Source organism: Mobula birostris, chromosome 25 (assembly GCF_030028105.1).
Source record: "Mobula birostris isolate sMobBir1 chromosome 25, sMobBir1.hap1, whole genome shotgun sequence".
Taxonomy (NCBI): Eukaryota; Metazoa; Chordata; class Chondrichthyes; order Myliobatiformes; family Myliobatidae; genus Mobula; species Mobula birostris.
This window is the reverse complement of record NC_092394.1, coordinates 28,301,641-28,314,179: the sequence shown is the minus strand read 5'-3', so window position 1 is coordinate 28,314,179 and position 12,539 is coordinate 28,301,641. Positions and strand designations below refer to the sequence as shown.

Below are 12,539 nucleotides of genomic sequence, written 5' to 3'. Positions count from 1 at the left end.
GACTTCACTTCAGCGCGCCTGAGGACGCGAAACGCACCCTCAATCCGGACTGCAAATTTATCCAACATGTCAACTCCAGCCCGCCTTGGAACATATTTGAGGACAGCACCATGCATGGCCAGAAGTGAGACGCGTTTAACCCGTTCGTGGCGAGACGTGGCAGAAGTTCTGCGCTCTATTGCATCCAACGAAGATGGGAGTATGCTCCGTCAGCGGAGGACGGGTCGGGGAGCAGCTGGCGCGCGCAGTGGGTGAGCTCCCGCCCAGTGTGTGTGTGGCGCGCTCTCGTGAGCCGCGGTGCGCGCAGTGGGTGAGCTCCCGCCCAGTGTGTGTGTGTGTGTGTGTGTGTGGCGCGCGGTTCCGGTTCTCGGAGGCGTTGCACGGAACACGAGAGACCGGGCAAGGCTGATGCGAGGCAGCCAGTTGCGTAAAACTCGCAGAGGTTATTTGTCAAGCCCACTCGGCTGAGCTTCTGCTCCTGTAGCTGAAACCAAAACAAAATCCTGTGTTCTGTTTTACTTGGCGGGGCAGTTACTGTTTACTTCTTTCGTTGTATGGAGTGAAGTACAATGGAGTGGAATCCCGCGATTTTAATTATAGGGGCTTCCTTTGGAAGTTTCAAACTGATTAGTCGAGTTGTGGGGTCTCTCCCAACGCCAGAGTCTGCCTTGAGGAACAGATGGAAATGGAGAAACATCCCCACTTCTATGGTGCACAGTGTGGTGACAGGGATATGGGCTGTCCTGTGGTGAGTGTTTCAAACCAACCGCGTTGTCCGATTTTATTGAGGATACTAACTTTAAAACCCCATGGGGTTTAATTGCTGATTGTATTATTAGTTGCTAAGCGAAAATTCGCTGAAATATTCTTCAAACAATGTGATATTTAGTTCCATTAAGTTTTACGTTGCTCGCGGAATCCGGGCACAGCCAACAGGTCTGGTCACTTCCAACTCGTTTTGCACTTTTCAGTTTTTATTTACACCCGCCGATGGCCCAGGACCTGATCGCTACGTATTCTCCCTCGTCTCACTGTCTCGTATCAGTCTCCGTAGGTAAGTACAGATGCACGTGGGGAATGAGAGAGGGGTTCTGATGTTTTTGCTCGGTGTGAGTGATGTAATGAGGAGTTATACAACGCCATGTTACACAACATCAGTCAGTAGATGTGGTAGTTAAGCACGCGGAATTGACGTGGCCCTGCAAATGAACTTTGGCTGTGTCTTTTTCCTTGATCTTGATTCGTAAATTATTTGTCTCACTATTATTTTATGAGCATGACTGTTGAGCGCAGTGACATCGGGGCAACAAGATGTGCGGTTTACTTTAAATGTATTAATTTTAATGATTCCTTGAGTGTGGTTGGAGTTCAGTATTTTGCATCCGAATCACCTTGCCGTGGCAAACTGGCTCCCAATACATGAGGCTGCTGTTTCTCCGTACTTCCACCAATCATTAACGCAACTTAAATATCACAGGCAGGTTATGCACAGTTGTACAGAATCCCCAGATATCAGCAGCAAGTCTCTTAGCTAGTTTGTGTCCGAAAGTATTAGAATTCCGAGAATCTCCAAACGCTAGCCAGATTTTCCGGTATGACGGATGAGCTGTTCGCTTGTTGGGCGGGGAGCTGGAGAGGTATTGGTTGAGGTTTTAGGTTAATCGTTGTTGTGTCAATTTGGTTTGATTCTGTAATTTTATGGCATGTTAATTATTTTGTGTTATTCAAAAGACAAGGGCTTCACCGTCTGAGCCAGCATTTAATGGCCTAACCCTATCTGCCTTGGAAAAAGTGGTGGTGAGCCATCTCCCTGAATCGCTGCAGTCATTGAAGCGTGGGCATAAGACCACAAGACCTAGGAGCAGAATTCGCCCATTCAACCCGTCAGTATGCTGTGGCTGATTTGTCGTCCATATCAACCCCATTTTTCTGCCTTCTCCACTTAAAGTTTGACAGCCTTACTAATTAAGAACATAACAACTTCCACTTTAAATATACCCAAACGACCAGCTCCACAGCTGTCAGTAGCACTGAATTCCAGACCCTGAAATTCTTCCTGATCTCAGTTTTAGAGGGATGCCCGTCTATTCTGAGGCTATGTCCTCTGGTCTTAGACTCCACCACTATAGGAAACATCCTTTCCACTTCCACTCTCTTTTCAATATTCAGTCACTTTCAGTGAGATTCTTCTCCTCCCCCCCCCCATCCATTCTTCTAAACTTCAGTGTCCAAAACCATCAAATGTACAATGCTAACATTGCATTTGCCTTCCATATTACTAACTCAACCTGCAAGTTAACCTTTGGGGAATCCTGCACAAAAACTCTTGAGTCCCTTTGCAGATCTGATTTCTAAATTCACTTCCCATATAGAAAATTGTATATCCTTTATTCCTTCTACCGAAGTGCATGACCATACAATTCCCTACACTATATCCCATCTACCACTTTACCCATTCCAAGAATCTGCCTAAGTCCTTTTGTAGACTCCCTGCTTCCTCAACTCTGCTTGATGCTGAGAGAATCATACACAGAAGTTTTGGTGCGGGCAGCTGATACTTGGGTGACCACCAAGAAAGATAGAATGAGCAGGTGAACAGTGCAAGATGCGCCCGTGGCCATTTCTCGCAGCAACAAGAATATCCTTAAGTATTGTTGGGGCGTGACCTGTCGGGGCTCAGTAGCAGCAGCAGCCACCACCAGGTCAGTGGCGTTGTGGCCAGTTCTGACACACCACAGGGGAGGCTAAGGATTGCAACAGCAATAGTGGTAGGAGACTCAATAGTTAGGGGTTCAGACAGGATACTATGGCTGCAAAAGAGATGCTAGCTGGTGTGTTGCCAACTGGGTACCAGGGTGAGGAATGTCTGGGAGCAGCTGCAGAACATTCTTAAAGAACAAAATTAATTGAGTAATTAGCTGGGATTCCCTTTGTTAATTTGGGACACTGTGCCCCTCAATTGGGGCAGGAAGCTGTTGTCAAACAGTTTCTAACTAGCATCAGTAAACGTAGAAACATAAAAAATAGGTGCAGGAGTAGGCCATTTGGCCCTTCGAGCCTGCACCACCATTCAGTATGATCATGGCTGATCATCCAACTCAGAACCCTGTACCAGCCTTCCCTCCATACCCCCTGATCCCTTCAGCCACAAGGGCCATATCTAACTCCCTCTTAAATGTAGCCAATGAGCTGGTCTCAACTGTTTCCTGTGGCAGAGAATTCCACAGATTCACCACTCTCTGTGTGAAGAAGCTTTTCCTAATCTCAGTTCTAAAAGGCTTCCCCTTTATCCTCAAACTGTGACCCCTCATAACGTGCACTTGCGTGGCTGTTAGATACTTCACCATGCTTAGAGTGAACAGTTTTTAAATAGCGTCAATTGAGTGTGTTTGTGTTCAAAAAGCAGTGATTTTTGTCACTATTAGTTGATGAGAAATGAGCAATAAGACGATTCTGAACTGTCCTGCTCACTGTGGTTTCAAGCATTCAGGTTTGGAGAAGCCAAGAGTGAAAATGAAATGATTTCACTACTTCAGTAAGTTAGAAACTACAAAGAATTTGAAAGTATCAACAATCATCTTCAATGTTACAGTGAAAATGAAGAATTGGAGAATGCAATTGTCAAAAGCGTTATATGAAGGCAGTCCATTATCTACATTAGGTGTCTGCGCTGACTTTGTTCATTTACAGTCAATCAAAAGAACGTACCTGCATACACTGGATGAATTCTCCATCTGTAACTATTTGGAGCTAATGTATAGTTTTGTAGTCCTGTTCTGGTATTGATAGTGTTATAATTTATTATGTTTTTCATTTAAATACAGAATTTGTTACTCTGTTAAGTGGTAGTTGGTATTTTTTATTGCTTTTAAACTATTTCCAAGCAACTTTGGCTAATTGGGGCAGCCGCTTGATTGGGCCAAAATGTACTGGTCCCAATATGTTTCAATTAACTGGAATCCACTGTTGTGCACTTTGGCACCAGCAACATGCGTATAAAGGGGGATGAGGTCCTGTGCAGTGAGTATGGAGAGTCAAGAAAGAGGCTGTAAAAATGGGCCACAAAGATAGTGATTCCTGGATTGCTCCCAGTGCCACATGTAGGCAGTGCAGGAATAGAAGGATGGAGCAGATGAATGTGTGGCCTAGGAACTGGGGCAGGGGACAGGGTTTCGGGTTCTTGGGTCATTGAAACCTTTTCTAGGGGACGGACAATCTCTACAAGTTCTATTATATTGCCATTCATCTGTAGACGTGTAGACAGCTAAATGAAACAACTCTCTTCTGGGACCAGGGTGCAAAACACATCACATACAGCGCATCACATATAGCACATTAAGTAATATTAACACAATAATGGTGGCTGTCTGTTGTGCCCAATGACGACAAGAAACCTGTGCTGGAAAATTTTTAAACAGAACAGCCACTGGGGTAGTTCCACTGTCTGGATCTCAGAAATCCAGGTCCTGTGATATGAATAAGCATCACAAACTGGGGTCTTCCTTGGTTGCAGTGGATGACCATGATGGCTTCCTTGCCTTGTCTTGCCCTTCGCTCTCCATGGAGAGGTGCAATACCGCCTTCCTGGCCATAAGGTCCCACTGTAGATCTCGTCCGATCAGTCCGCCAGAGCTGGCTTTGCATGCTTGGACAGGTATGTCCCGAGCAACACACACAAAGTTCTGGAGGAACTCAGCAGGCCAGGCAACATCTATGGAAAAGAGTAAACAGTCAACATTTCAGGCCAAGACCCTTCATTATGACTGGAGAAAACAAGATTAGAAGTCAAAGTAAGAAGGTGGGGGGAGGGGAGGAAATACAAGGTAGTAGGTGATAGGTGAAACCAAGAGAGGAGGAGGGGTGAAGTAAAGAGCTAGGAAGTCGATTGGTGAAAGATAAAGGAGTGGAGAAGGGGGATAGAAGAGGACAGAAGGCCATGGAAGAAAGGGAGGGGGAGATAGACCAAAAGGAGGTGATGGGCAGGTAAAGAGATTAGTTGAGAGAGGGGAATGATGAAAGGTTGGGACAATTACTGCATTGGAGAAATCGATGTTCATGCCATCAGGTTGGAGGCTACCCAGACGGAATATAAGCTGTACTCCTCTAACCTGAGTGTGGCCTCATCATAAGGTCCCTTCGGGAGTCCAGTGAAACCCTCTCTCGCTGTTTCCCCTCTGTGATCTCTGCTGCCCTCCGAAATATTCCCTTCTTCAGGCATATCTCTATCTCACCGGGGTATGAGGCTGCCAACTACCCTCGCCTGGTTTAGCCTGCCTGTCGAAGTGGTGTAACGGGATATGGCTGCAAACAGCTACTTGGAGCCACAGGTGAGAGCCGAGTGTCCAGTGGGGACCAAAGGTGAGTGAGCTGCCCCGAATGGACTCAGGTCCGTTCACCAGAGGTGCTATCCTTCTCTGGACACCCCATACACCCCAATTATATTATTAGCACCATATTAATAACATAATAAAAAATATTCTGTAAGTGTACAAGTTGACAAAGTGCACATACCACATATAGTTAAATATGCAACAGTATAATGCTACGGGAGCTGTCATAAATAATGTGCACTGGTGGTTGCAGGGTGTTCAGTAGTCTCACTGCCCGGGGGGAGAAGCTGTTACCCAGACTAACAGTCCTTGTTCTTATGCTGCAGTACCTTGTGCCTGATGGTAGGTAGTCATAAAGTTTGTGGGACTGATAGGAGGGGCCACTACAAGAGGGGCAAGTTGCACCTTAAGTGGAGGAGGACCAATATGTTGGCTGGTTTGCTACCTGGGAGAGTTTAAACCAGTTTGGCAGGGGGATGGGACCACAGCACCATAGAACTCAAAAAAAAAAGAAAAGTTCCATCACTCTGATGGGATTATACTACAGACCTCGCAATAGTCACTGGGATATTGAGGAACGGATATGCAGGCCGATCATGCACTCGCAAGGAGATCATACAGGCTTCTTGCAGCGGCTGGATTGGTGATCATGGTAAATGTAATGAAGATGAAGCTTGTGACTAATTATTCAAATTGTAAGTGTTAAGTAACAACTGCCCTTTTTAAAATTGTCTTACTCTTGTTTTGATAAAAGTGATTACTTGGAATGATAAATGGCAGTCAGGGCAAAGAGTTTGACAGCTGTTTATGTTGAATGTTTTGGGAAAAGAGGTTGTGCAACAATACATTGATTTCCATCACTTTTCCTTTGACATTTATTCATTTTTGGGATCTGGGTGTCACTGGCATTGATAGCCCATCCTTGACAAGGTAGCCGTGAGCTGACATTGAGCTACTGCAGTCCTTCTGGTGAGATTATTACCATTGGACTATGGATAATGATCTAGACCCAGTGATAATGAAGGAACAGCAAACTATTTCCAAACCAGGAAGAATACACACTTTTGGAAGGGAACGTGCAGATAGTTGTGCTCCTGTGCAACTGCCCTTGTGCAACTCGATCACAGATTTGGAAAGTACTGTTAGAGTAGCCTAGGTAGTAACTGCAATGCATTTTATGGTTAATAGAGACACTGCAGTCCTGCTTGCCAGAGGTAAAGGAAGCTACTCTTGGTGAATCAAGCAGACTGATTTGTCCCAGATAGTGTCAAGCATCTTGAAGGTTTTTGAGGAAGTACTCATCCAGACAAATAGAAAATATTCCATCGAACTCTTGTGCCTTGTAGGTATCAGGGAACTTGCACAAAATGCTTGAGGAGCTCAGTAAGACAGGCAGCAACTGTGGAAAGGAATAAACAATCGACGTTCCAGGACCCTTTAGTATTTTGAGCATGTTTCGCTGGATTTCCAGCATCTGCAGAATCTCTTGTGTTGTAGATACCATAGAAGATAGAACAGTACAGCACAGGAACAGACCTTTTGGCCTACAGTGTTGTGCCAAACCAATTAAATTATAATCAAATGACCAACTAAACTAATCTCTGCCTACACAATGAACATACCCTTCCCTTCTCTTCACATTCATGTGCATCTCTAAACATCTCTAATAAGTCCCTAATGTATCTGCCTCTACCACCTCCCCAGGCAGTGCATTCCAGGCATCCACTACTGTCTATGTTTAAAAAAAAAACTTGTCCCTCACATCTCCTTTGAAATTACCCCTTCTCACCTTAAATGCATGCGCTTTAGTTTTAGACATATCAAGCCTAGGAACAAGATACTGTCTATCTACTCTATCTATGTCTCTCATAATCTTATAAACTGCTATCAGATCTCCCTTCAATTTCTGCTGCTGCAGGAAAATACAACTCAAGTTTGTCCAACCTCTTGTTGTAGCACATGCCCTCTAATCCAGGCAGCAACCTGGTAAACCTCTTCTGTAGCCTCTCCAAAGCCTCGACATGCTTCCTATAATGGGGCAACCAGAACTGTATGTAATACTCCAGATGCAGCCTAACTAGAGTTTTATACAGCTGCAAAATAACTTCCTGACTTTTAAACTCAGTGCCTTGATTAATAAAGACAAGCATGTCATATGCCGCCTTAACCACCCTATCAACCTGTGTAGCCACTTTCAAGATGCTGTGAACTTGGACCTCAAGATCCCTCTGCTCATCAACACTGTTAAGGGTCTTGCCCTTAACAGTGTACTGTCTCTGTATATTTGAATATCAGGTGAGTTTTGAAGCCCTCCATTGTTCAGGGTCAAACATGGATGTTGTATCCCAGCTGACCATGTCATAGTCATAGTCATAGTCATACTTTATTGATCCCAGGGGAAATTGGTTTTCATTACAGTTGCACCATAAATAATTAAATAGTAATAAAACCATAAATAGTTAAATAGTAATATGTAAATTATGCCAGGAAATAAGTCCAGGACCAGCCTATTGGCTCAGGGTGTCTGACCCTCCAAGGGAGGAGTTGTAAAGTTTGATGGCCACAGGCAGGAATGACTTCCTATGACGCTCTGTGCTGCATCTCGGTGGAATGAGTCTCTGGCTGAATGTACTCCTGTGCCCAACCAGTCCATTATGTAGTGGATGGGAGACATTGTCCAAGATGGCATGCAACTTGGACAGCATCCTCTTGTGATATGCAGGCCAGTATGCAAACCAGAGCAGTACCATATGGAGAGCAAGCTGTTGCCCATGTAACATCCTACACTGTCCATGCAGCTGATGAATCTAAAACAATAGCAACAACTGATATAGTTTGGCTCCAGCAGCATTGCAGGAGTTGACAGTCAGCATAAAACTCAATGTAGGGCTTTCTTAGGGACTCCAGATCTGGATTTTTCCTTGGGGTTTACTCCTGAAGCCTGCCCCATGTGTATGGCCGTAAGGTAGTGAAAGTTTGCGATCAGAGTTTTCCTTTTAGATGAGCTGCCAACCACTGCTGATGAGTCCCATCTGTGTGAATTGAATGGTTTTAAGGCGCCAGTGACCTGCCTTTGTCCGATTTCCTGTCAGAAACAGTTCCACCGGGCTTAGTAGCTAAGCCACACGTGAAGGCCAGGAGCTGGACTTGGTTGTCAGAGGCTATTTGAGATGCATGCCATTAGAGCATTTAATAAATAGTAGGAGCTTATCCCCACTACCACCCCCGGCTATAACAACCTTAATGAACTAAAGTGAGTTACTCACTACATTATGCCCTATTCTCTAAATCTGCTGTTGAAACCATGACATTTATGTCAATGGTTATGTTCCATTTCTGGACTGCTTCATTTGCTGAGGAGTTGTGAATGTTTCTGAATATTGTGTAATTTTTACAAGACATCTGCACTTCTGACCTTGTATTGCAAAGAAGGACATTAAAGCAACGAGTTGTTGAGACCAAGAACATTGCCTTGAGGAAGTCCTGTAGTGACATCTTGGGGCTGGAATGATGGCTCTCAAAGTAGCACTATCTTCTTTTATGCAAGATTTAACTCCAAGTGTTGCAATGTTTTCCTTTGATATCTGTTACCTTCAGCTTTGATAGGCCTCTCTGATGCTGTAGTCAGTCAAATGTCAATGTCAAGAACACTCAAGGGTTTACCTTCACCAGTCCCACACCACACCTCTTCCTAACTCCATCTTCTGCTTCTCCCTTGCAATTTGCAGTAAATCATCAGATGTACATTTTAACCATTGTAACATTGGCTTTAGCTTTGCCTATAGTGGAGTTTAATGCTTATTCTTACCCTCTAGATATATTTGGAAGATTTATAACAGAATCATCTAGCAGAGGAAATAATTATATCTTCATGTATTACTCCATATTAGTATGGTTTATGGAAATCTGAAATAAAACCTGTGGGGTACATCTAGTGTTAAATGAAATTAAATTCGGAAAGGTGGAGCAAGTGATTTGCTGCATTTCAGTTCAACAAATAGAACAATTAGCTGCCCTTTTGTCTACTTTAAAGGAAGAAGTTATGTAATTTTTCCTTCCATGGTATAATCCCTAAACATTTAGACTGCAAAACATTAGCATAGCTGCAAAAATACCAAGTGATTTCATTTGTTCCAAATTCTCTTTGTTGCCTTTCCTGAGATTTACTGAGCTATAAGATTAATCACATTTAGTTAAAAATAGATTTTTGGTTTCAAGTGCCTTTGAATAGGCAAATAAACTAGCAAATCTGAATTCTATTCAGTTTGCTACAATAAATGAGTTGCTGCCTGAAAGTAGAAAGTGGGTTGGAAACTTGGATGCCGAAAAATCTTGTAATGTTTGAAATGTTTTTTATGTATATGTCCACAGAATTGTTCCCAGATGTTTTAAATGAAATGAGTTTTTAAGAGGGCGGGTGTACTTTCATAACTTGGTTTTGAAAATCTTGTATTGGATACTTAATCAAAACGAGAACTCAGAAAGATTCTAATGCTGTATATCACTGAATTATCACAAAATTTTAATTTATACATTTTACGTTGTAAAAGAAAATTGAAGTGGTAGACCAAACTGGATTTGTTTTATTTCCTAAAAATGTACTTCAGGCATAATATACACTACACATCAAGATCTTCATTCACGAGAAGTGCATTTCAGTACCTTCCCTTACAACGCCTCAATATCATTAATGTTTCATCTTTAAGCATTTTATCAGTGAAACATTTGAGAGTCCGTTACATAGGGCCCAGCTCCTCACTGTCCACTAATGGTAGGTTTCTAAGTTTCTGGTCGAGCCTTGTAATGGCTTGTCTAGGCATCAGTGCATCTCTCAGCGCATACTCCTGCAACTGGGAATATGACAGTGAACAACATTTGCTCATGGTCATCTCCTCAACCTAAAAAACCAGCAACGCAGATTATTGCATCTTATACCGAGTTGATGGCTGAACGAGGTCTCACCTGCAGTGTTTTATATTTAATATTTCAGTAATATTGTAAATATATTGTTTAAATAAGCATTCTTTAGTGTTTACATAATGCCTTGCAAATTATATGTAAAAGTACTTAAATGGCAAATGTCATTAAGCCACCATGTCATAAGTACATGTCTCGCTAAAAGTAAAAATGAAGTTTAGATGCATCTCTTGAGGTCCTATATTGTCGTCTAGTTAGTTATTCTGTTTTATAGTTACAAAACATAACAGTGGTGGTGACAAACAAGAGACAATCTGCATATGCTGGAAATCCAAGCAACACACATAATATGCTGGAGGAACTCAGCAGGCCAGGCAGCACCTATGGAAAAGAGTACAGTCGACGTTTCGGGCTGAGAGCCAAGGTGCTGCCCGGCCTGCTGAGTTCCTCCAGCATTTTCTGTGTGTTATAGTGGCGATAAGTATGTTTTAAATGAACCCAAGATGACTACCTACTTGTTGAAGTGCAATGAGACATTCAAGTTTTTAAAAAAAATCATAGCAAGTTTATTCTTTCTTCGCAAGAAAAGAAAGATGGTTGAAATTTTAAAAAGGCAGAAAATGAACAAATTCACGGGTTCATGAACAGCGAGTACTGGGTGATAATTATACATTTTTAAAAAGTAGAAGTAGTTGGCTACATTGGAAAGACAGATGTGTTTGATTACTCTGGATATATAAGGAGCGAACTGAGCAGTATTTTAAAGCAAATGGAATAGCCATTTGGAATGCTATAGAGTACCAGTTTTGCTATGTGTAATAGGTGGGAAAGCATGCAGTTTGCTTAGACATTTAATTGGTCCAACAAATCGAGCTGAAATGAGCTTTGCTGATATTATGAAAGTAATGCAGGAACATTTAAACCAAAACCATTATTGATTGTAGAATGCTTTAGGTTTCATAAGCAGAATCAAAAGGAAGGGGAGCCCATTTCAGCATGTGTAGCTGAATTGCAGAGATTGTCCGAGCATTGTCAATTCATTGATGGGCTTAATGATACACTGAGAGATCATTTAATTTGTGGAATCTTACAAGAAGGCATTCAAAACTGGTTCCTAACGGAAACACAACTCACATTTAAAAAAGCCGTTGAAATCGCTACATCAATGGAAACAACAGACAGAGATCCAACTGAGTTGCAGTCAGGAATGAAAGTGACTGTGAGTAAAATTGTAATGTCTAAACAGAAACATGTCTGGCAGAACAAACTGTGTTACCATTGTGGCAGGGGCTCACATACACCAAACCAATTTAGATTTAAAGTTGAAACTTGCAGAAAATGCAACAAAGTAGGACACATACAAAGAGCATGTTGGGCAGAAAAAAATAAATGGACTGCACAGGGAAGAGAGGAGAATAAAAAGTTCCAAAAAGAACACTACTCTGCATGCTGTTAATGAAAAATAAATAATGATGAGAGACACCGGACCGGGTAACCTTGAGATTTACAATGTGAAAACTGACGATAGACCAGCAATATTGCTTACACCAAAAGTGAACGGCAAATTAATTAAAATGGAATTGTTCACTTGCTTGGTGACTTCAATCATTTCACAAAATGAGTTTGAGCAGCATTTTAAAGATACTGAACTGAAGCCTGCAGATATCCAGCTTGTTACTTGTTACATACGCCTGTTAGGGTGCATTCTGCAGTTACCTTATAAGGTAACGGTAGCCTTCAGCCGGGAGCAGATGTCATCAAGTTGTTCCCAGCCTTCACCGACTGTTTCGACCCTTAACCATGAACTTGTACTGGAGAAAAGATAACTCCTGTTAGAATGACATTTGTAACAGTGAAATATAACAACAAGCAAGCTACCTTGGGCTTGTATGTGGTAAAAACAGAAGTGCCATCATTGTGGGAATGTGAGTGGCTAGACAACTACAACTTGATTGGAGATCCATCCATGATTTGCTTGCTACATCCCCTGCAATAGAATCAACTGAAAGCGTATTAAGAAAGGTGCTGGATGATGCCATAGCAGTGGCATCGGAAAACACAAAGATACCAAGGGTAAAATAGTGTTAAATGAAAATGCCACACCCAAGTTTTGAAAACCCTGCCTGCTTCCTTATACCATCCATGATTAAGCAGCCAATGAGTTAAATTGCATGGAGGCTGAAGGAATTCTTTCCAAGATTGAGTGGAGCCCATGGGCATTACCAGTGGTCCCAGTAGCCAAGAAGAAAGGATCTGTGGTAATTATAATGGCACCATCAGCCTAGTACTGAA

At 42.5% G+C, this 12,539-nt stretch overlaps 1 protein-coding gene across 1 annotated transcript in view; it reads left to right on the top strand.

Annotated features, from left to right (window-relative positions):
• Positions 1-286: 286 nt before the first annotated feature.
• tlcd2 (TLC domain containing 2) overlaps positions 287-12,539 on the top strand; it is a 57,807-nt gene continuing 45,554 nt past the window's right edge. The window contains exons 1-2 of the mRNA XM_072242928.1: positions 287-748; positions 972-1,054. Of these exons, the coding sequence (XP_072099029.1) occupies positions 570-748; positions 972-1,054 (262 nt within the window). The 5' untranslated portion in view covers positions 287-569. The remainder of the gene's footprint in view (positions 749-971; positions 1,055-12,539) is intronic.